Below are 22,673 nucleotides of genomic sequence, written 5' to 3'. Positions count from 1 at the left end.
TTAAATTATTAGGTATCAATGAATTTATTTATTAGACTTTTATTTATTCTAAGGGCAGTAATGAGATTTACGCTTCGAATGAACAAAAAAATGTGTGCGAGTTATATAAAAAAACGTATACACAATTAACTCGTCGGTATACGAAAAGAAAAATTCAGAATTTCCATCCTACGAAATAATTACCCAGACGATGTAAAATACGTCTACCCGTTAACGTTACGCTGGCGATTTTCAAGCAAATGTTTTAATCGCCTCGAGTAAGTGCAATGGAAGGAAATTTGGATTACACTCATCGTTTCATCGCCATACGGTGCATTTTCAAGATATTTGCAAAGCGAACGAGGTTAAAACAACTAAGCTTCCAGCAACATCCTTTCAAAAGCATACAAATTCTATTGAGCTTTATTATAGCAAAGGACGCAAGCAAAATAATGACGTGTGAAAATACAGCGGCGTGTTTAAATCGTATCACCAAATCTCGTGGGACAGAAGGGTATAAAAAGGAAATATTTGGCAACTGAGAAATAAATGGATAGTATTATCAAAAAATTTAAACTATACCCCGGGGGAGAATTTACGTAACGATGTCGCAACGTAATAAAACATAAAAATAACAAGAATGTACCTCGTCATTATTTTGAAGTAGGTACTAAGTAGTGCAGGTAAATAAACGAGAAAGCTTTATGTGCTGAGATCTAAAAATGGCGATGAATAAATTACGTCAAATTTGATAATAATAGTATTCCTTCACATATGAGCATTCCATCAATAGATTGGCAACTTTAAATATAAAGTTAGTAGGTATACTTATTTACTACACAGTGATCAGTTTCAACGGGGAAATGACCAAACGCATCGTATTCTTCGCCTTTACGACAAAAACTGCACCATCGCATCCCTCTAGTTCAACGTATCGACATTTTCATTGCAGATTGTGTTTTGATTAATTTGATTAATTTACAGTGTGACAGTGTACATAGTGACTCATTAGAAAAAATCACAAAATACAGCACTGTAATTTGTAATTTTGCTAAAAAAAATTGTAAGAACACGTTCATTTAGGTAGGTGGAAATGTAATGTAAGGTTTACGTTCGTTTTGAAATCATAAGGTGATCAATAAAAAACTAATGTGCGTTGCAGCACAACTAATACATTGTAAGTTGATTTTTAGTTGTAACATTGAAAAAATTTCCAACTCTCACACAAATTACAATCACTTATTAATGGCGACATAAAAAAGATACCAATAAAACAATATTTCCCAAGCAATGAGATACCTCTAGGCTATCGCCATTTTCAAACAATAAAAGTCGTGACATATACTTGCACTAAAGGGAATTTATGTCCGAAACGTTATTTTCAGACGATAAAATGTCAGTAAAAATGATAGGGGCGGTAGCGTTAGAAGCAAGACCGACGTCTTACGCCAGACTAACAAAAGTAATGCAAAAACGTAATATAAGTCACTGGCAAATGAAACGTCAAAACTAGATGACTACAATATTTTATGTCTACTTCAATGGTAGTAGATTTCCACAAGATACTGGAATGTAAAAAAAAAACCTAAAGCATTCCTCTGCAAAAATAATTAAATTAATCTTTTTGGTAGAGCGCTGCAGGCAGTGGCGAATGAAAGGAAATTCAATTTCCTAACGAAGAATTATCAGATGAAATTATAAAGAGGGAAGTTTGTTTAAAAATTAAGTTAAGCTTGGGGTATTTACAAACAAACTGGCGTTTTAAGTACAAATACATTTGTGGCTCGTAGAAATATTTCGTTCAGAGCATTGTGAAAATGGGAATTCGATTATACAACTTTAGTGCTATACAGTTTGGGCTAAATGACCATTGTTGCTCGCATCTGGGGATAGTGAAAAAATTGGGCGTCAGGGGGTACAAAACCAATGATTTTTCGCAGAGTCAAAATGTTTCCCTCCAATAAGTCTCAAAATTGACTATCCCTCCTTAATTTTTTTCTTAACAGCCATATTACATACAGGGTGCCCCACGAGTCACGACGAATGCTAACGATCTGTCTCTCGAAAAGGAAGCCTCGGAATATTGTCAAAAGTTCACAGTACGAGAATGAAGAATTCATCTAAACATTTTTAAGTTATGTTTATATCGTTCTGCCAACTTGATTATTTGAAATGAAGCACCCTGTATATTATGTGTCCGTTAACTTGGCCCCCCCACTGAGAGATTTGATAGTCGTATTATTTTGAAATGAATGTGCTCGTTATGCACTCATATGCGCCACCGATAATAACTCTAGCGCCATTATCGTTTTTTAGAAATCCGAAAAAACATTGGGGGGGTTAAGTGAACGTAGCCCCTCCCCCCCCGTACGTATTTTGTCCCTTGTAACTAGGTCACCTGATACATTTGGTTATGCGCTCAATTGCGCCACTTGAATTAAAGCTAGTGCCATTACGGTTAAGCCGTGACAAATTTTCAAAAAGTGGGGGCGGGGGGGCCAACTTAACGTTTTTAAAAGTTACTTTTTTTTAACATCTTTTCATACGAAATTGTACTCTCAGGTATGCGCTGAACTGCGCCGTAAAAAGATACCTTTGCGCCATTATTGTTTTTTGGTCATCCTTAAATATATTTGGGGGGGGGGGGCAAGTGAACGGAATCCCCCATAACGCATTTTGCTACCGGTATTTGTGCCACTTGATACATCTGGTTATGAGCTCAATTGCGCCACTTGAATTAAAGCTAGCGCCATTACGGTTAAGCCGTGACAAATTTTCAAAAAGCGGGGGGGCCAACTTAACGTTTTTAAAAGTTACTTTTGTTTAACATCTTTTCATACGAAATTGTACTCTCAGGTATGCGCTGAAATGCGCCGTAAAAAGATATCTTTGCGCCATTATTGTTTTTTGGTTATCCTTAAATATATTTTGGGGGGGGAGGGGGGGGGGCAAGTGAGCGGAATTCCCCATAACGCATTTTGCTACCGGTATTTGTGCCACTTGATACATCTGGTTATGAGCTCAATTGCGCCACTTGAATTAAAGCTAGCGCCATTACGGTTAAGCCATAAAAAAATTTTTAAAAAGGGGGCTAACTTAACGTTTTCAAAAGTTACGTTTTTTAACATGTTTTTTCTACTACATCGTACCTTTCATCATGCGCTAAAATGCGCCGTAAACATTATAGTGTTTCAGAAACACTATACAGGGTGTTTTTTTGGGAGCTTTAGTTAAACGATTCTGAGAAAGTAAAATAGGTAGGTTTTTAAAAATTTGTATTTAGGAGTTACTCCGAAGGCCGAATCGATGTAAAATATTTTCAAAATGGACGCACTTCCGGAAATAACTTTTGAAAACGCTAAGTTAGACCCCCCCCCTTTTTAAAAATTCCGAATATTAGAGTATTAATCTTTACCCAGATTTCAAACTTGCCCCATTAACATTTCACTGTATTTCCAAAAGTTAAAATCCTCCATCGTTTTCTATAAACTGCCCACAATTAAAAAATTGTACCCGTGACAAATTGTGAGCCATTGTTTCCGCATGCCCGTCCGATAGTAGATCATATGACTGTATGGCTAGGGTCCATCGACCAAGTTTTCCAGTGGGAGAGTTTAGCGTGAAGAGCAATCGTAAGGGTTGACAGCCGTTGCCAGTGTTATGAGATTTCCGTCTACGCAACCACGAAATTTTGTCATCCAGGAAGACATACCCTTATCCTTACCCTTTACAGCAAACCCCTGATAATAAAATCATACCACAAACTCTTGTATGCTGGTATGTACTTGGAATTAACTTCAGATTTTTTCCAGGATTTCTAAAACTATGAGCAAAATTATCCGTGGGGTTTGAGAAACTTCCAATACTACCAATGCGGATGCGAGTGACGTGTGGTAGAAAACCATCATCATCGCCTTGAATTTCGACTTGCTCATCTTTAGTCTCCTGAGAGGAGATTTTTAAAATATATATTCGTTGCCAGCACGAAGCGCGATAATTGCAATTGTAAACAAGTTCAAATAAAACTACGAGGGTTTTTATGAATAATCAATTTAAAACGTGGCTTGAAGAGACGACCAGACGTCGTCGTCAAATATGCTTATTGATCGAATTCAAAATTGATGACGCATAAGGAAAAAAACGAACCCGGAAAACACAGCATTGTTTCCTTCCATCGAGATCGTTTATCGGGATAAACGACAATACATCGAAATTCAATTAAAGGGAATTTGTCATCGAAAAATAACCCTTACTCGGGCTGAACACGCACGAGTTCTGTTTTTGCGGAAACAAAATAAGTCGAGTTTCAACTTCCTAGTCAGACTTGCATAATGTAAGTTAAAAATAGCATCTACGTGTTAACTAGGAAAATGATTAACTTCTGGAGAGGCGAGAGATCCCTTGTCTGATCCGCTGTTTACTTTGAGTATAGGTGCTCCGTTTACTTTATTGGTTGAATTAGTTCCTTGTTCCTGGATGTTTGACATTATTTTCAATGGACAGTTTGAAGCACATTTGACTTTATTTATTCTATTACGTATTACGTCACGTAAAACATCAAAGTAGTTAATCAAAGTGGAAGGGAAGTTCCATAAGCTTCTAAATCATACGAGCTAAATGGAAAATTGTAAAGCTCTTTCACTTTTTTATTAAAGTACCTTGTTAGGAAAGTTGCTTTTGTGAAAGCTGCCTTCTATAGAACGGCGATTTTAAATCGACCCACTTAATGTTTGTTCGCCGGTTTGGTTAAACCATAGCAAAACGCGAGGCAAAACGTATCCTAAAGAAATGTATTGCAAGAAATGCTCATGTCCAAGGGGCGCAGCTTCTTTTTGAATTATAATATTCAGCATTAACTACTAAAAACTGGCAGTCTTTAGCTGTCCCAGACTGTAGAATGAAGGATCTATCCACTCAACGCTACTATGATAATCTTTTAATTCCATTTCCGGCAACCAGAGAGCAGGTGTGACTCTTGGATTGGTTTGTAAATTAATAAGGCGGAATTGCCAAAAAAATTCACCAATTTCACTTAAAAACGCCGAAATGCATTATCCAGATGCCCAATACGGAAGTAAAACAATATTTCTATTCAAAATTGGGCCAGGCTCTTCTAACCCATCCCTATTTTTGAAAAAAGAAATACGATATTATATTCGTTATGGCTGGTTGTCTGGCTGCTGCCCTAGACATCAAATTTTCACTAAAAGCTTTCTGGTAGTGTAGATTTACAGGCTCTAGTCTATTATGAGTTAGATTACTCGTGAGATCGACAATTTTAAACTTTGCTAATAAAATACTGATCTATATTACCAAAAATTGCGCTTTAATCGTTCATATGCTGATTTTTGAATTTTTTTTCATCAGATTCCTGATACGACTCGTGTTCCTAAAGACATCCTTATTGCGGAAAACCTGTTTTTTGAAAACCAATATTGTTCCGTTCACCGATGATGCCTTTTAGTGTACAAATTACATGACGAATATGAACATATTATGCACAATGCAATGATCTTTAGTTTTTAACAAAATTCGGACATGAATTCTTTATGCATTAGACAAAAGAGGGACGAGAGCGTGTAGTGTAAAAATATCAGCCACCTGCAACTTTCGATATTGGAATGGTTTAGTTACATTTGTTGCATTTACAGGGGTTGGAAACCCCACTTACAGAAAATTAATTTTAATCTCTACGGCACTGGTAAAAAATTTCTGTAACAATTAATTTTTGGAATGAAATTTTAATACCATGGCTAGACGTCCTTTAAAAAAATAAAAACAAAATCCGAAATTCCGGTTTTTCAGTCATATCCCTGGTCATATCTTTTTCCCGAACAGAATGCATCACATAAGCATTATCGCCGATGACTAATGATAATTCATAGCGCCTCGGTGTCTATTGGGATTTTTAGAAAACAATACTGTTATGTGCCACGTACAAAACACCTGTCCAATTAGCTCAAATCAAATCAAAGTTGAATTTTATTAAATTTCGGAGACACGGCGGCATCGATCAACTCCCGACAATTCCAAAGAATTAATTAAAGTTTCTATCTGGGTCGCACAATCGGTTCGATTAAGCACAGCTAATGAATTGACATTTGACAATAACACAAATTTATTTGGTAAACATACAAAATTAAATAATAATACTGGAATAAAAAGAGGCTTGGTTATACACATACCCCGCACGCAGGCGCAATTAAGACCAAAAAAACTCGGTGAGTGCTTCAGGAAATTTCGCTTCTTTTTTATTAAACAGTTTGTTGAATTAAATGACAAAATTTGGTGGCTTATGGTCACTGGATGGTAAAACACTTTTACTATCAATAAATGACAAACATGTTTGTTGTATAACGCAGCGGCATAGTAATTTATTTCTCTATTTTCGAGTGCGATTCTGTCAGCATAATGATTTTTTTAAATTTATTGCTCAATTTCTTTGGAAAAATTCAAATGCACGGGTTAGATAACCGTAACTAAACATTGATACTCCACAAATTGTGTAAATGGGGAGGGCGAGGGGAGGACTAAGCGCGAATATCTTGAAAAGTAACGATGTAAAATTTTAATGCTTTGATGTGCTTCCCTTTAAAAGTGTACAAAGGGAAATTGCACGTTATGTCTTCTTTTAAAGGAGTCTCTCTGTGTTTTCCAGAGCTTATTATGGGCATTATAAATCAAATTCATCGGCGTGAAATCCTGGGAATTAATTTTTAATTAGATTCATTTCAGGTCTACTTATACTCCTATTAACATCACTACCATTCAATGTTCAAGGGATAAATATTCACACTGTAAAATGCGCAAAAATCTTGGCGAATTTAATCTAGGCAATTGGATTCTTCGAGTACCGTCGTCAATATCTCGTATGGATATCATTAAAGAAACGGAAATTGGTTTACGTAAAAAGTTGCTGTAATCCGATTTCGTTTCGAGCGCACATTTAAAAGAAAATTATTGAAGGGTTGAATTGGGCGGCGCTTTACCATCTTTGAAATTGTTTTCGAACACTTACCCTGGTCTGCTCTATCATCAACTGAAGGTACGCATCGGCCTCTGAGACTTTATTGTCAAAGTCCTTAACTGAAGGTACCGGGGCGCTTGAATCCCATCTTAGCTGTAAAGAAAACTACAATTAGGTAATTGTAGCATAAAATGAAAGACAAACATTTGTTTCCGTTCCGCAGCGAAATATAGAGAATTCATTTGTTCGATACAGACATCGCAATGAAATGAAATTCCAAGCAATTCCACTTGTACCGCCTGGAGGGCAGTTTGCTTTAGTAGAAATCATTTCGAAAAATCTACGCTTGCCGTAATTTGTAATGCTTAATGAATAAGTAATCAAATATTTATGAGCTTTCCAAGATTCCTCAGTAATTTTCGAGGTAACTTTTCAAGACTTCCAGGACTATATAAAAAATGTTTTCTACGAATATCATTAAGGTTTTTTTTCTAGAAATGTTCTTAAAAAAGCGTCCCAGAATTTTTGAAGTGACTACTTCTTATGGCGCGGCATGCACTGTATGTTTTTGCACGAGAGTAAAATCATGTCATATATGATATACGTCACAGCGTTACGCGTCACGCTCGAATAATGCCTGAGCGCATTTGAATGAATATCATTAAAATCGTCGATATGTCTATGAAATTCAATATAATAATAAAAATCAGTTTTAAATTCAAAACGCCAACTTGTCGAATTTCGCATCGGTTTCATTTTGATTTGGCTTTTTTAGTGGACAGTTTGAAAATGGCAAATTTATTTATTAAGGATAAGATATTTAGTTGGAATAGCAGCAGAGTATGATCTTGATATTATTGTGATCGGTTATGCGGATGGTGATTGGGCCAACAATGTGGATGATCGCAGGTCAATTACCGGTTATGTTATGTCACTGTAGGGAGGAGAGCAAAAAAATTTGAACCGCCAAACTGCTCTTATCTATTGATAGAGATGAATCAGATTCTTCAGAAAAGGCTGCTTTAAATGAAGATGATCTCAACACTGAAAGACAAGATGTTAAAACGAGTCCAGTATCCAAAGATGGAAATACAAACAACTATCACAAAAGTGAGGAACAATAGTTTAAGGCTCCAGAGGTCAACGTCAGAGGGTCTTTTGGGTATAGAAAACATTAAATTAGATGCCAGTATTTCTTTTGAAACATCTGTAAACACTGACACAATAATGACACCATTAAAGACAATCAATGCAACAAAATGAAAAAAACATCAACAGAAGGAAAAAAAATTAAATTATAAAAAGGGTATAAGAGGAGAAACTGAAAAAAGAATTCCAAGGATACAAAGAAACCAAAGTGTACTTATGTGATGGTAATATCAATATGTCATACGTCATTAGATAGTAACCTTTGGAAAATATGTAGCGAATGTAAAAAAATAACGGTGGACGTGCAATATAGGCAAGAAGAAACTTGGGGTGGATTAGTTTCGAAAAAGAGAAAATAACGAAGAGGAAAATTCTATTTGAAGAAGTATCTATTTCACAGAAGAAAGCGATTCAATTTTGTATGCTCCGGAAACCACCGGCTTCAGGAAACATTGTTTTAAGAAAGCCTCGAAGAAAGCTATTGTTGAATTTTCAATGTCTTATTGTAAAAATTAAATTGCTTTGTTTGATTCGTGATTATTAAACAGCACCGATTTGTGTAGATTGGCTTATGGGTAAATAATTAATCCTGATAACAATAACTGCAAACAAATTTGGATTTTTTTCGTTAAATAAAATTTACAACGGGGAAATTTCGATCCGATAAGAAACGTAAGGTAAGGAGGATTTACAACGAATAATATGCCACTCCATTGCAGCAATAAAAAGATTCTTTTGGTACCTTTTCATAATTGTCGACAACAGCAACATGGGCGTCGCGTGTTTCCAACTTGGGGAAAAGACAGTAGTACCAGGATGGCAATTCGGACTACAAGGCGGATGGCTGGAAACCACACTCATGGATATACCTTGTCAAATTGTTTAAGGCTCGTGAATCCTGCAAATATCATGGCCTTATCTGTCAACACTATCTTTTCAATTCTCTTTATTGTCCCCTGTGGTCTTGCCTTAAGTGGCCTACCAGATTTTAGATGTTCTTGTAGGGATTCTCGATCCTAACGAAATTGTTTCGAACAAAATTGTACTGGTACTCGCATTTAAGTTCACTTAATTCGGCACTAGAGTTCAAGTTCCATTTTAAAAGTTTTCGGCTAAACTAATTCTAATTTTTTGGATACAAATTAGTCTATAAACTGTAGGAATATTAATTTCAAATTCGGTACAAGCGGGGGTGGCAACTTTATTGACGAAAATTGTTATTTTTGTGTGAAACGAATTGGTAACTTATACGGTTATCCTAATTCATTGATTCCTCAAAGCGGAAGAACCTGTGTCCTCATTCATTTTATATTAACGTCATTTTGCTATAATTGCCAAATATAGCCGATGTGTTTGTTTGGCCTTGTTGTAAACTTGATTATTCCGCTTGTTTCTAATAAATTAAATTGCCGCTAGACATTTACAATTCCAATTAAGCGTTATACGTATTTAAAAGATTTTGTTGATTATGATCTGACCGTTTATAATTTGTGTGAGTTTGAAACAGTGTCACTAAAAGGTTTGAGCAAAGTTGAAAGATCCTTTTTCGCTCTTCTGGCCGTGTACAAAGGGTAAAAAATGCATTTAAAATGTTATTTATGTATCAAATTCGTTTAAAAAAGCGACCAAACGTATCGCAACAAACTTACCCTATTTGCGTGTCTAAGAATCGTGTCTTCAAGAGCGCGCACCCATTTCTCCCTCTCTTCTGCGTCTCGTGCTTGAAAGTGAAAGGTTTTGTGATCTACGGTGACTGTAAACGTACTTTCGTCTTCGTCGTCAATACCAATCACCGCACCTTTCAGCCGAACGCATCCTCTTCTCACGCCCCTCATCATCTTCTCTTTGGACTGAAAGAAAACGTCCGATTATAATACACAAACTACCATTTTAGTAGTCCAATAGGAAGTGCAGGACAACAAATGTTTAACTAATGAAAATTACTACGTGGGAAAAAATTTATATAAATTTTATTGTGATAAACCACTGGGACCTTGCTACTCTACCACGCACTTGCAACGTAAAAGTTTAAATTGAATTTGTACGTACACATTTCCGTCGTTTCTTCATTAGTTAGTACTATACACGCCCCTGAAACCTTCCCCCTAAAACTCGACAAAATAAATGTTTGAACGAAAATCTAAAAACCGGTTCATTTTTATATCGAGAGGGGTGAATTATTATGCAAAAATAATTCTTGCAACTTTAACTCGGTGCTTAGCGTTGCAACCCCCACAAATTTTTAAACGGGAACGAGGGCTAAAATGACATAATTTTAAGGGCTTGTCATTCTTTACGTAATCCTTTTATTATTATTTTTTTAAATCAATCGATTAGTTACCGAGAAATCGCGCTTAAAATTTAAAAATTAGTAAAAGCCATGGGTATATTGATAAAAATGTATTCATCAACTTCCATACAGAAATTCAATCTTCATTCAAACCAAATCTTACATTTCACAAAACCTCCGGAGTTTTTCGGCAATCGGCGATAGTCCATCGTAATAGTACAAAATTTTCGTTGGAACACCCTGTATATATACTTTGTAAGTCATAAATCTATATAACCAGTAACCTACGCAAAAAATATCACGAGGAAATAAAATATGATGTTTTTACAAATCTCGTTTGTTTACCGTCATCACTACGCGTTAATTAACGCAAGTCTGACAATTATCCTGACAATTAATAGAACCAGAACAATATTAACTGTGAATATTTTAAAGCTTTCCTAGAATTTATTTATTTATTTATTTAACCAGAAACCATACAGAATAAAAATTCCAATTACATGGCACTGGGGCTCTGAACAAATATTAGGACTTAAGATCTAATTTTATATATTATTGAATTTAGGGGATCGTGAAAAAAGTCGATATCATTAACTGAGGACAACTTATTTAAAGTGATCAAGATCTTAATAAGTGGGGAAGTTGTGTTGTTAACTACAAAAATAGTATTATTTTGCCTTAGCTTAACAAATGGTACCTTAAGCTTAATTTCTTGAAGTAATTCGGAAGAGTATAACAAATTGTGTAAAATTTTGAAGACAAAAATTGTGGAGGCAATGTACCGTCGGGTTTCTAACCTCGTTATATTTAAGCCGAAAGTACTATTTACGTAATTAAGCTGGGTACCGTAAGAGATCAAATGTGGATAATTTTGGGTTGACCTAAAAAACATTACTCGGATGAACTTTTTCTGCACTTTTTCGATCATGTCTGAGTATTTGAGAGTTTGAGGAGACCAGATACATGCAGCATACTCAAGCTTGGATCTAATAAACGCATTATATAAGGTTACCATTGTCTGTATATTCGTGAAATTGAGTGTATTTCTGATAACGAAACCAAGAAATTTGTAACACTCATTTGTTAGGTATTCAATGTGTAAGTTGAAGTTAAGGTTGGTATTGAAAAACACGCCCAGGTCCTTAACGGAGGTGACTCGTAGTAAGACCTTTCCATTCATCTTATAGTCAAAAAGTAAGGGATTTTTCGATCTAGTAAAAGTAAGGACTTTACACTTATTGATATTTAGTTTTAGTTTATTTTTGATACACCACTTAATTACTGAGTTAATGCCCTCTTGAATATTTAAACAGTCACTTAGGGATTGAACTTTATTAAAAAGTTTTAGGTCGTCCGCAAATAGTAGTGCTTTCGAGTTTTTTATCACTCGCGGTAAATCATTTATGTATAAGAGAAACAGAAAAGGACCAAGTGTTCCCTGGGGAACGCCTGATGAGGGATAAAATTCGGCTGAATTCACACCATTGAATTTCACTCTTGTTTTACGGAGAGATAAATATGATTTCAAGAATTTGACGGTCGGATTACTTACGCAGTTTTACGCAAAAAGTTTCGGTAGGACCCTAGGCGATTTTTTAAATTATTTATAAAGGGTTTTTCAATAAGGGCGGGCAGATGTTGAAATGGAATAAAACATACTGTGTGTGAGGTACTAACAAATTTTTTTAATTTAGTTAAGCTGACAGTCTCTAGTCATCACTCAGGCACTCTCTATCCATTCTCCACCAACTCATTTTTTCCTTCAAAATCTACTTACGTCATGGCGCGAAAATTCAACCAATCAATTTGAATTCTCACTTCAATCCCATTTCCCTATTGGCTCCTACAAACACTAAGCAGCACCGCCGATTTTTAATCCGCTTACCTCCAACTAAGCAAAACACAGAGGAAATAATGCTGACCTATGTGGGAAAGCTCCTTTAAATCGGTGACGTTTGTCTCACGAACTTCGCAAGAAATCCGACGCAAAATAAGACCACTCCTTATCACTTCCCTGACTTATATTTAAAAACTGTGCAACAAAAATTCAATTTTGATCCACAAATTGGAAGTAACCGCTTGCGAAACCAAACAATCCCCGCTAAATCACCACACACAAAATTTGAAGAAGGAAAACGGCCTACGTCATGGAAATAAGCATCGAAGCTGCAAAATACAAAAATATTTATCTAAGGATATCACTCATTACTCAGGAAGAAGTGCTTGACTAAAAATGAGAGTGGCTCCCGTTGCCGTTCCGCCGATAAAGAGGACCAACTCATTAGAGTTTACAAAAAAGTGTAATAAATACAACTCGTTCTAGTCACGCTCAACCTTTGTCCACCAGTGAGAGCATAGAACAGGACTGTCCCCTGCTATATGTTGGGCCAACCGAACCCAAATAACAAAATCCACGCAGTGTGCAAGAGACGAAGATGCCTTTGATTAGCGGACTCTTATCGCATGCAGTGTACCTGTGTACATCTGCAGTGGAAATATTCTTTCCCCGTTCCCGCACGGGGCTGTACATGGAACCAAAGTTTACGTTAATAGAAAGAAAGGCACAAACTGAGTAAATCATTCTTTTATTACAATTACATTGTAAAAGAAACCTTCGAATTCCTGTTAGTATTCGACTGTCTACAGACGCGATTACATTAATGCATCCTAAGGTTCACGCAATTATAGTCTTATATATCTGTGCATTTTATTTTATTTTATTACAACGCTCATGAAAAATCATTTCTAAAAAATCTCATTTTTCTCATGTGATAAAATGAAACTCGAAAATTTTTACAAGTTCTGAAACGTGAACTGTATAAAATTAAACTAGAAAATTTTTACCAAAAATACAACACAGACAAGGTCGGTCATTAGTACGTCCCCGGCGAATCCCCAGACACTACCTTACACCACAAACAGTCATTCATTAGTTACGTCACCGGGAAATCTCCTTCAGTGAATTGTGAATCGCAAAGTTTCCTTTGGAAGCTACTCCTAAGAAAGCTTCTAAAATTGAGTTTACATTTAATTTCTTTCTCGACAACCATAAGACGTATCATAGTCCAGTAAAAGTAGACATTGACCCAGAAATTTGAAAAAACAAGCTGAAAATTGGCATACTTGGTGAGGATGGTGCTAGAACTAAATCCAGAAAGTCCCAAAAGATCCCGGTTGGGGAACGGACGCCATCTTGAAAAAACTACCCCTAAATTTGATTTTCCGATTTTTGAGCATAACAAATGAACGAATGGTCCAAATTTCGTCGTCAAGGTGTCAAAATGGTTGTTTTGAGTGAAATAATTATTTCGTATAATACGATGCCCTTGCAAAAGTGACCAAAAACCACCCACATCATGGGTTTCTCTCTTTTCCGGCTATTGTTGTTAAATAAAGCTTCGGATAATTAGTATTGATGTTTCTAATCGTTCTTCTTGACGTTCTCTATCTGAATGTCAAAATTTCTGTTAAAAAAAAACCTTCAGAGTTCAGAACAAGATTGAGAGTACTAACTAAATGAACACTATTTTATTCATTATATTTTTCATTATTATTTGCAGTCAGGTTAAGTTGCACGTAAAAAATATTTAAATGCATTTTACAATTAATGTAAATAAGCGGAATCCTTTCAACTATTCGCACATAACTAAAAAAAACGGCGTGAAAATAATCATTCCATACACAAGTTTTAAACTGGAAACATTCTGAGACCGAACGACAACACAATGACGAAAATCTATACTATGAGTAAAAATCAGACACCGATCTACTCTTACAAAAGTAACCGTTACACCTGAACGCACGGTATCGAAACGTGATATAAATTTGGATGTTTCGTTACTAAGAAACCGTAGCTTCCAGATTTATTTATTTCTTTTAGGAATTGGAAACAGAAGGTGATTTAACTTCTAGCGCCCCTTTAGCTGCCGATGAGGAAACCAGTTTCCGTATTACATAAATGAACACTTTCTAGGATAACCGTTCATTTTGCTATTTAGGTAGTAAGGTTACACAAGATAATCGTTGCAAGGAAGATATAAAATCCAGTATAGCGCAGGCTAAAAAAGCATTGTAATAAAAATGGGACCTGCTAAGATCCGAGATAAATATAGGAATTAGGAAAAGATTGCTAAAAACGTACAAATGGAGTGTAGGTCATACAGGTGCAAAAGTAGGATGGAATGAGGATTCGCTGGATGGATATGGTAACAAACGAAGCAGTCTTGGAGCTAGTACAGGAAATAGGGAAATGTTGAAAACCGTACACAGAAGACGAGATACAATGATAGCGAACGTGCTAAGACACGGAGGAATAGCACTACTAGCTATAGAAGGTAGGGCAGAGGGCAAGAGGGCAATAGAGGGGTAGGACCACAGAGACTTAAACACATAGACCAAATAGTTAGGGACGTAGGCAAGGATAATTATGTAGAACTGAAAAGATTAGCGCAGGATAGGAAAAGGTGGAGGACTTGGTCCAACCAATCCTAGGATTGCGCAAACAAAACAACAAAAAAAGCCGAAAACGTGAAAAATCCAGGTTTTCCTAAAAAGTTCGAATTTCCAAGGGCTTATGTATGTGCGGAATTATGTTTTTACTCCAAATACACATTAAAACAATAGTATTTTACATTATTAGCCAGGTAAGTGAGTTTTTACTGGCGATAGGAGAAGTTGACTGGCGAGCCGTCAGGCGAGCCTGTCATCTCTTAGAGCCCGTAAAAACTATTACCTGGCGTATAATGTACAATATTTTATTTGTTACTCATTTGTAAACAATAGTAAACGTAAATAATTAGTTCTTAAATTGATCTCGAAGAAATGTCTAAAATATCATATTATCAATGTAACAGAGACTTCGCATTAATTCTGGCCAATGAAATTACCAGATTACTAACTTGTAAAATTTTTACAGGTCAGCTGTCAGTTTTACAAGTCAATAGCGTTTAAAGATGACGTTTACCCGTTTGCGTTTTGTCTTGTTAATCAACGTTTACAACTGTGTAACAAATAAACATTTTGACACCTTAGCAACGAGAATCAGACCATTGGTTCATTGGTTTTGCTCAAAACTCGAGAAATCGAGTTTAGGGGTAATTTTTTCAAGATGGCGTCCGTTCCCCAACCGGGATCTTTTGGGACTTTTCGGAAATTGGTTCTGACACTATCCTGAACATGTCCGCCAATTTTCAGCTTTTTTTTTTCAAATTTCCGGGTTTGGCCCTTATTTTGTCCAATTTGACTGACTATCAAGAAAAATGGCAAGTCTTTCGATAGGATACGTGATCGCCCATTTCCGATTTTGTAAAAAAACAATCCAAAATTTCTACCCTAAAAAATTTAGACGAAATTTGGTATTTGGTGGTCTTTTAACATGAAACTGTCAAATTTGCAATTAGTTTTTGAAAGTTGGAAAAAAAGGACACATTCGGACTGCTAAGAATTTCATACAAGACACTAAGGCACTTAGACACAAAGTGATTATTAGATGCCTGTATTTAATAAAGTACTCTGGTGAACATTGATATGCTATGGTATTTTTAGCCCATTTTTTTAAAATTAAGAAAAATGTGCAATTGTTTGCGTTATGTTCATCCGTCTGTCCGTCCGGCTGAACCGACTTGTGCGGTTTTGAACTACTTTTCCTCTTTCTTGACTCTTCTTTCATTACATACTACCTTATACCCCAACTATTTAGATACTTTTAGGTTTAAAAAAATACGCTTTATCTGCACAAGAGTTGTGCACAATTTATACTTTTTTTATCCTATTTTCGGTTTTTGACACATGAGAATAGTATAAGATTATCATACAGTACCAATAGAATATCAAAGAAATTTGGAATTTCTTACTTACCATCAATAAAAGAAAATGTCAATAGAAAGTAGATATTTCGCATATTTAACCCTGGAGCTGCAGGGCGTTTAATCAATAAAATGAGAAAATACCCTCACTTCTTTTAAATGCAAAGTAATTAATTAAACCAAATTGTGTTTTTCCGCCGTACAAATTCTTCACGTACATACCACAATAACTGGGTAAGTAATTGCAAACCTACTGCGAAGAGGCCGCATTCTAATCCCTCACCTGGAGATAATTTACGATTTTCTTCGTTCTGAAAGCCAACTTCAGTGGAATGCTGTCACATTGAGAGACAGTATCACGGATTTGTATCCTGGGCGCAATTCCCACAACAACAGATAAGAAGAGTCGTAACGAAAATGTAAGACGAACTAACCGCTTTTCGTATAATCGAAAATATGCTGTGCTTCTAACGGTGTTCTACCCCACAAAACGATTGTTTGCCGAGACGCACTAATTATTGTCGTCATTATTCTATTACTGGAGGATTAAAACGAACTTACCGTTCAAGTGAGTTTTTCTTGACATTTCAATTTCAGAATAAAGGAAAATTCGCTGGTAGGCGGCAAGAGCTTTTGAAATGACGCCAATAAACAACATGGCGTAACAACATTGTGTAAGAGAGCCGCCAAAAGTGCTCTTATCTCGGCACAAAAATGAATGGCGTCTTCCAATCCCAAAGGATCTCATTAACGCCCTTAACTAAATATAAGCTTGAATTATAAAACCACAGTCTCTCTAAAAAGTGTTAAAACAAGCGTACGTTAAATCTGCTACTCGCGCTACGAAAAACCACCCCTTGTCGTTATCGTAAGAAGTCGAAAAACAAGCAAGTATTACAAAACCACCGTTGAAAGCGATACGTTTTATAAACGATATGTTTCCTACGATTGGCATTAAAACAGCAAGATGTTATCCAATGTCTACACCTAAAAATGAAGCGAGTTACTGTCAATTTCATTAAAAAAATTATTTTATTAATAAGAGGAAAGCAATTAGCACGTGTGCGTTTTGCTATGTCAATAAATACAGTATGTCCCAGATAAGAATGAACAGCATCGCAAAATTGGATACCATAAGAGATACACAGCTGGTTAATTAGAAAAAAGTTATGTATCTTAGTACTTAATAAAAATATGTTTTAAAAATTCGGAAATTCCGATCAGTTCCGAAGATATTCGACCGAAATGAACCATATTCGTTTTTATTTCTTTCTGGCTCTGTTTGAAAAGGTACCAAAAAACAAATAACACTTCCTCGTAGGCACTTTTGGTGCCCACAAATTTTGCACTGCGACGTTTCGTCTTTTTATATGGGCCGGAAAATAGCAGCAAAAGGGTACTACTCATAAAGGAGTACCACTCATAAAGGAGTACCCTTTTCCGACGTTTTCAAGATATTTGCTTCGACTTCACTAATAGAGATCTCTCATCCAGACGATTCATTTTGTCTTTGTGAGTACCTCCTCCAACAATCTGTTCTTGAGATATAAGGAATTGTGTCCGATCACGATAAAAGGTCGAGGAGGTTGGTAGAAATTAATTGTTTCTTGAGAGAATACCATGAAAGATAAAATCAACTTCTGAGGATGCTCCAAATAAATTTCGCAATATCGTATGGAGAAAGACCTTTATAAAAACCAATAAATTACGTCAATGCGCGATGCGCCGGCTTACCCTGTCACTTCAACAGCCCTGTCGAAAAACTGTGGATATTTGATTGGTATGTTTACTGAAGTCGAGGATTCTGATATGTTGAGAGGTCTGATTTAGCTCTTCGAACATTAAGCAGACGCAGATTTTCCGAGCGTACGATTTTGAATACACAAATCCACTTTAATGAGTAGACTAAACAAAAGAAATGATTTATTGATCTTTTGTTAAATTGGGTGTACGCAATTCAGTGTTCTGCTCAACCCAAACTTTCGCAATTACGTCTTCAACGCGATTATTATCCCTCTTTCAACTTTCTCTATTGGAAACCTCAGAGATGTAAATTATAAAATTTCAATTGACGCGGTCGTACCTACATCTATATAAATTGGAAGAGCACAAATTTTAACTTTGAAATAAGAATACACAAAGCCAATAAAATATTCAAATGACAGCAAAGATTTAAGTCAAAGTAGTAACGTGAAAGAACTTTTTTTTGAAGATTTCTCCATAGCCAATTTTTAACGATCGCTAAATCACACAAATTTATTATACAGGGTGGAGGCGACTATAGCTGTGTGAAGTACCAATAACCAGCCAGCAATATATTCCGCGTCTTTCTTGTGTTATGAAGATAGTCAAATTAGGGAATTAAAAAGTAATCATCTTGCTGTAAAGAAAACCAGAAAATTAAGATTACTTCCAAAGATGCCAGAATTTGCCGATTTTGTTATTTTTTCTGATGATATTTAAACAGATGTAAAAAATTAAAAACGCTTTCCTACTGCCACTATTTGAGCTCTATAAGACACTGTTGAAAGATTTTCAATATAACTTTTCGTTTTGAAGAAACTTTATTTTTTTATATGGCCCGTAAAAAAAGGACACGCTGTGTTAAGTAGCATTTTTATTATGATGTACGGCACAAAAAAACAAAAGTTGGAAACTTGTTAATTTCAACAGGATGGTGCACCTGCGCATAACACCCTAATCGTGCGAGCATACTTATCGGACTTATCTTTATCCTTGAATTCAGAAGAGGATTATTAACCGGGGAGCAGCCGAGGCATACCGATATAATTATACAATAAAAACCACCCCCTATTTAACTAACCAGAAGCAGTAGGAGAAGTAAATTTGTAACACATCCGTTACAAACCGGATGATCTGTCCTGAAATTTTTAATGTTATTCATCGAAAAACGGTCATAATTGTTTCACACTTCACACTTAAGCACGTGGGTGGATGGAAATCGACATCTGTGGCGGAGAATCGATAGCTACTAAGATTGTACAATTGTGTCTCGGCAGAATATCTCAGTTTTTGGTTCTGTTCCTAAATTCTGATATCGTTAACTGTTCAATTGCAAATGCACTAAAAATGCCATAAAAGAATTGGTTTTACCCCCATAATATTGAATGTGTATCCTACGATATAAGTATACCTAAGTAACGCACGCACGCAAAAAACTTAACGCATCTAACACGTATACATTAACGTTTTATGTTTATATTACACATCGATAGTAACGACCTACACTCTCCTTCTGTATATTTTTTTAACACGGAATGAAGTGAATAAAATAAAAATTGAAACAATAAACGGCAGCTTTGCACGAACACTTTTATGTCGTAAAATAAATACGTTGGTGTCGGTAGTAAATTGGTGCATATTTAAGTTAAGGGGGGAAAGTGTTCGTTCGGCAGTAAAATTTTTGTAATCGAAATTTGCTACTGGATGTAGTACCTAATCCAATGAAGAGTTAAACTAATTTTCGCGGCTTTGGCGGAATTGAGGGAACAAAATCATTGTATATATGAAGCCGAGTAGTAATTTGTCTTTTACGATGGTGGCGTCTATCCACGCCCAACACCTGTGATTTTCGCTCAGAAACTGTTACTTAAGACTGATATTTTAATGAATTTTGTCAAGAATGTTGTAGTGTTTCAATTACTGATTCAATTTCACGAAAAGCCCCTTTTGAGTTCACCATACCCGACACCATGGATATCTCCGATGCATTCTACTTTTTTGCCAGACCCCGTATAAATCTTCGACATTTGAGCGCCATCCCTGAACGTGATATACAGGGTGCGGCAAAGCCGACTAAGCAGTTTTGAGGAGCAATAAAAAACAATTCTTTATATTTAGAGACAATGTATTTAAATAATCTGAATTAGTAGTACATACCATTTTACATCCACTTATGTTTTAAAAATAATGTCGCTAAGATGGCGGCCGTTGGCATCAACACATTGTTGTAAGCGATGTCTGAAGTTCTCTGTAGCTCTTGCACAAATGTCTCGGGGTATGGCGTTCACTTCTTCAATAATCCTTTGTCTTAGCTCTGCTATGGTGTGGGGTCGTCTCTTGAACACCTTTTCTTTTAGATACCCCCAAAGAAAGTAATCACAGATGCTCAAATCTGGTGAGCGTGCAGGCCACCCGACATCACCCCTCAAAGAGACGAGACGTTCAGGAAAGATTTACAACAATGTGTTGATGCCAACGGCCGCCATCTTAGCGACATTATTTTTAAAACATAAGTGGATGTAAAATGGTATGTACTACTAATTCAGATTATTTAAATACATTGTCTCTAAATATAAAGAATTGTTTTTTATTGCTCCTCAAAACTGCTTAGTCGGCTTTGCCGCACCCTGTACTAACGGGTTGATTTTTGCAATGGGCGTTTGGTGTACAAAACGTTATATGTTGTACCGGAAAAATGTAAACGTGGTGTAAAAAAGCCTCAAATCGTGAACTATAAAATGAAAAGCAAGATTTTACGGCCTTTCAAACACTGTAATAAAATAAACAAAAAAACATAATGTTTTGTTTTTTGTAATTGGACGAACGCCACTGAATAGCGTTATCCCATAACTTATTTTCTTACATTTGGATTTCGTGTCAGGTACACAAAAGGTGGAATTTAATTATGAAAAAATATCAATGAATGAAAGTTCTAATCAAACAACTCTTTAAGTTAAAGGATTATTCCAATAAAAAAAGACATTTTTATTTTTCCCAAAAAGTGCTACCGATGCAAAATACGAAGTCCAGGCAGAAGTGCCGATGATCGTTTACCGTTTCCGAAAAACCCGGCATCGTCGTAAAAAGACCCTATGTCTCGCCCTATGTACATATTGAAAGTATTGAATGTTTTACTAGTGTAACTTTATTCGTGATCATAAAAGATGTAGAGTAGGTTAAATAAATACAATCGAAAATATAATATAAATATATTACAGATAAAAATCAAAGTCCTGAAGTTGATGTGAAAATTATATAAAACCACACTACGCTGTCTTTGTGAAGCTTGGAAAGCCTAGAAATATTCTCAGAAAAATCATCTTGGTATCACTTTCAGGAAACTTCTCCGCAAACTCATTATGGAAATGTTTCTGAAAATACTATTTGCTGTATACATATCTTGCGTTTCAGTACCCTGTAGTTTAATGTGAAATAGGCGACAAAGTATTACCAACTTTCCAAAATTGTCAGAAGATTAATAGTCAACAATCTTTTATGAACACCCGGTATAGAGGAATTTATACCCGAATGCTTGTTTTATGATCGTGCATTACCGATTACCATCGCCTTTTTGATCGAATAAGGCACTACCGCGGTTCCGGAAGAAGAATTTAAATATTTAAACCTCGATCTAATCAAATTAGCAAAGTTTCCAAAATACAGCGAAAGTGATACGGATTGGTGTCGGAGATTATTAGCAAAATTAAAAATAGATGGACTAATTAATTAATGCCAGTACTAAACAGAGCTTAATCTTGTTTTTCAAAAATGCAATAATAAACCTAATCATCCGTCTAATCTGCCTGTTTTTAACCAATGACACAATTAAGGTGGAATTGCTAAGTAAACCGATTATGTTCCTTTAAAGACCCTAATCGGCATTTACGGGTATTTAAATTTAACACAGTCCTACTTAGATGTACCGAATGTTGTCGATTATACGGTACTCAAAAGACAACACAATAATTGAAATGAAATGCAAATTAAAGGAGGACAAGGTTATTTCTATAAAACAAACATTAAAAATAATACTCGTAATCCAATTGAGTTACACCCCCCCGAATTTGTAAACAAGACACTTGCTAGTCGTCGGTATTCCGCGTACGCAAAAAATCGCTGACAAGCACGTAACAATATTAATATTTGTACTTACAGTGTAATAGGAGAGTAATCCGGAATTTTCGTCTAGCACGAACCATCTGTACTGCCACCCTTTCATCACGTTTGTCCATTTACTAAGAGAACCTTCCATCACGGCCATTTTTTCAAACTGAAAATCTGATATATTGGTTAAGCAACCATCACTTTAATTTCTCACTTATATTCCTAATTTCATATGGTTGTCAAATGTTCCTAATCAGATGTTTACATCTAACTAACTTCATTCGGCACGTACGGGAATTGTGTGTTGCCTCAGTGTAAGGCGTACAGGACGCTATCCTGTGGATACATTGTACATGAACTTCTTCTGCCTCTTGTTACTACAAAGTCTCTGGAATGGATAGATTCATAGATTGAGCAACTTTTGTTCTATAAAATTTTTCTGAAAGTCGAAACTAAACAAAAAAGCCAAACTCGACACCAGGAAGAAATATATATGACACTTGTGAAATTCCTTCTTTTCCTTTTCACTTTTTCCCTTCCGATTCCTTACTTTCAGTCGAACTCGATCAAAAACTCTACTACCAACTTAGTATAAGTAGGTACTTATCGACGGTTGTGATCAAACTCTGAACTCATG

General features: G+C 35.8%; 1 protein-coding gene across 3 annotated transcripts in view; it reads right to left on the bottom strand.

Annotated features, from left to right (window-relative positions):
* LOC116178368 (oxysterol-binding protein-related protein 9) overlaps window positions 1–22,372 on the bottom strand; it is a 55,716-nt gene extending 33,344 nt beyond the window's left edge. Inside the window, exons 1-4 of one of the 3 annotated variants that reach the window (XM_031497854.1) lie at window positions 22,251–22,372; window positions 22,086–22,210; window positions 9,745–9,945; window positions 6,998–7,099 (exon numbers count right to left, since the gene is read on the bottom strand). In XM_031497854.1, coding sequence (XP_031353714.1) covers window positions 6,998–7,099; window positions 9,745–9,945; window positions 22,086–22,193 — 411 coding nt within the window. In that variant the 5' untranslated portion in view covers window positions 22,194–22,210; window positions 22,251–22,372. The other 2 variants (XM_031497846.1, XM_031497862.1) reach the window with 2 other exon arrangements.
* Between the last annotated feature and the right edge of the window lie 301 nt (window positions 22,373–22,673).

This window comes from Photinus pyralis, unplaced genomic scaffold (genome assembly GCF_008802855.1).
Source record: "Photinus pyralis isolate 1611_PpyrPB1 unplaced genomic scaffold, Ppyr1.3 Ppyr1.4_LG1, whole genome shotgun sequence".
In the NCBI taxonomy this organism is placed as follows: domain Eukaryota; kingdom Metazoa; phylum Arthropoda; class Insecta; order Coleoptera; family Lampyridae; genus Photinus; species Photinus pyralis.
Note: the sequence above shows the minus strand (reverse complement) of the source record. Positions and strands in the feature narration are given on the sequence as shown.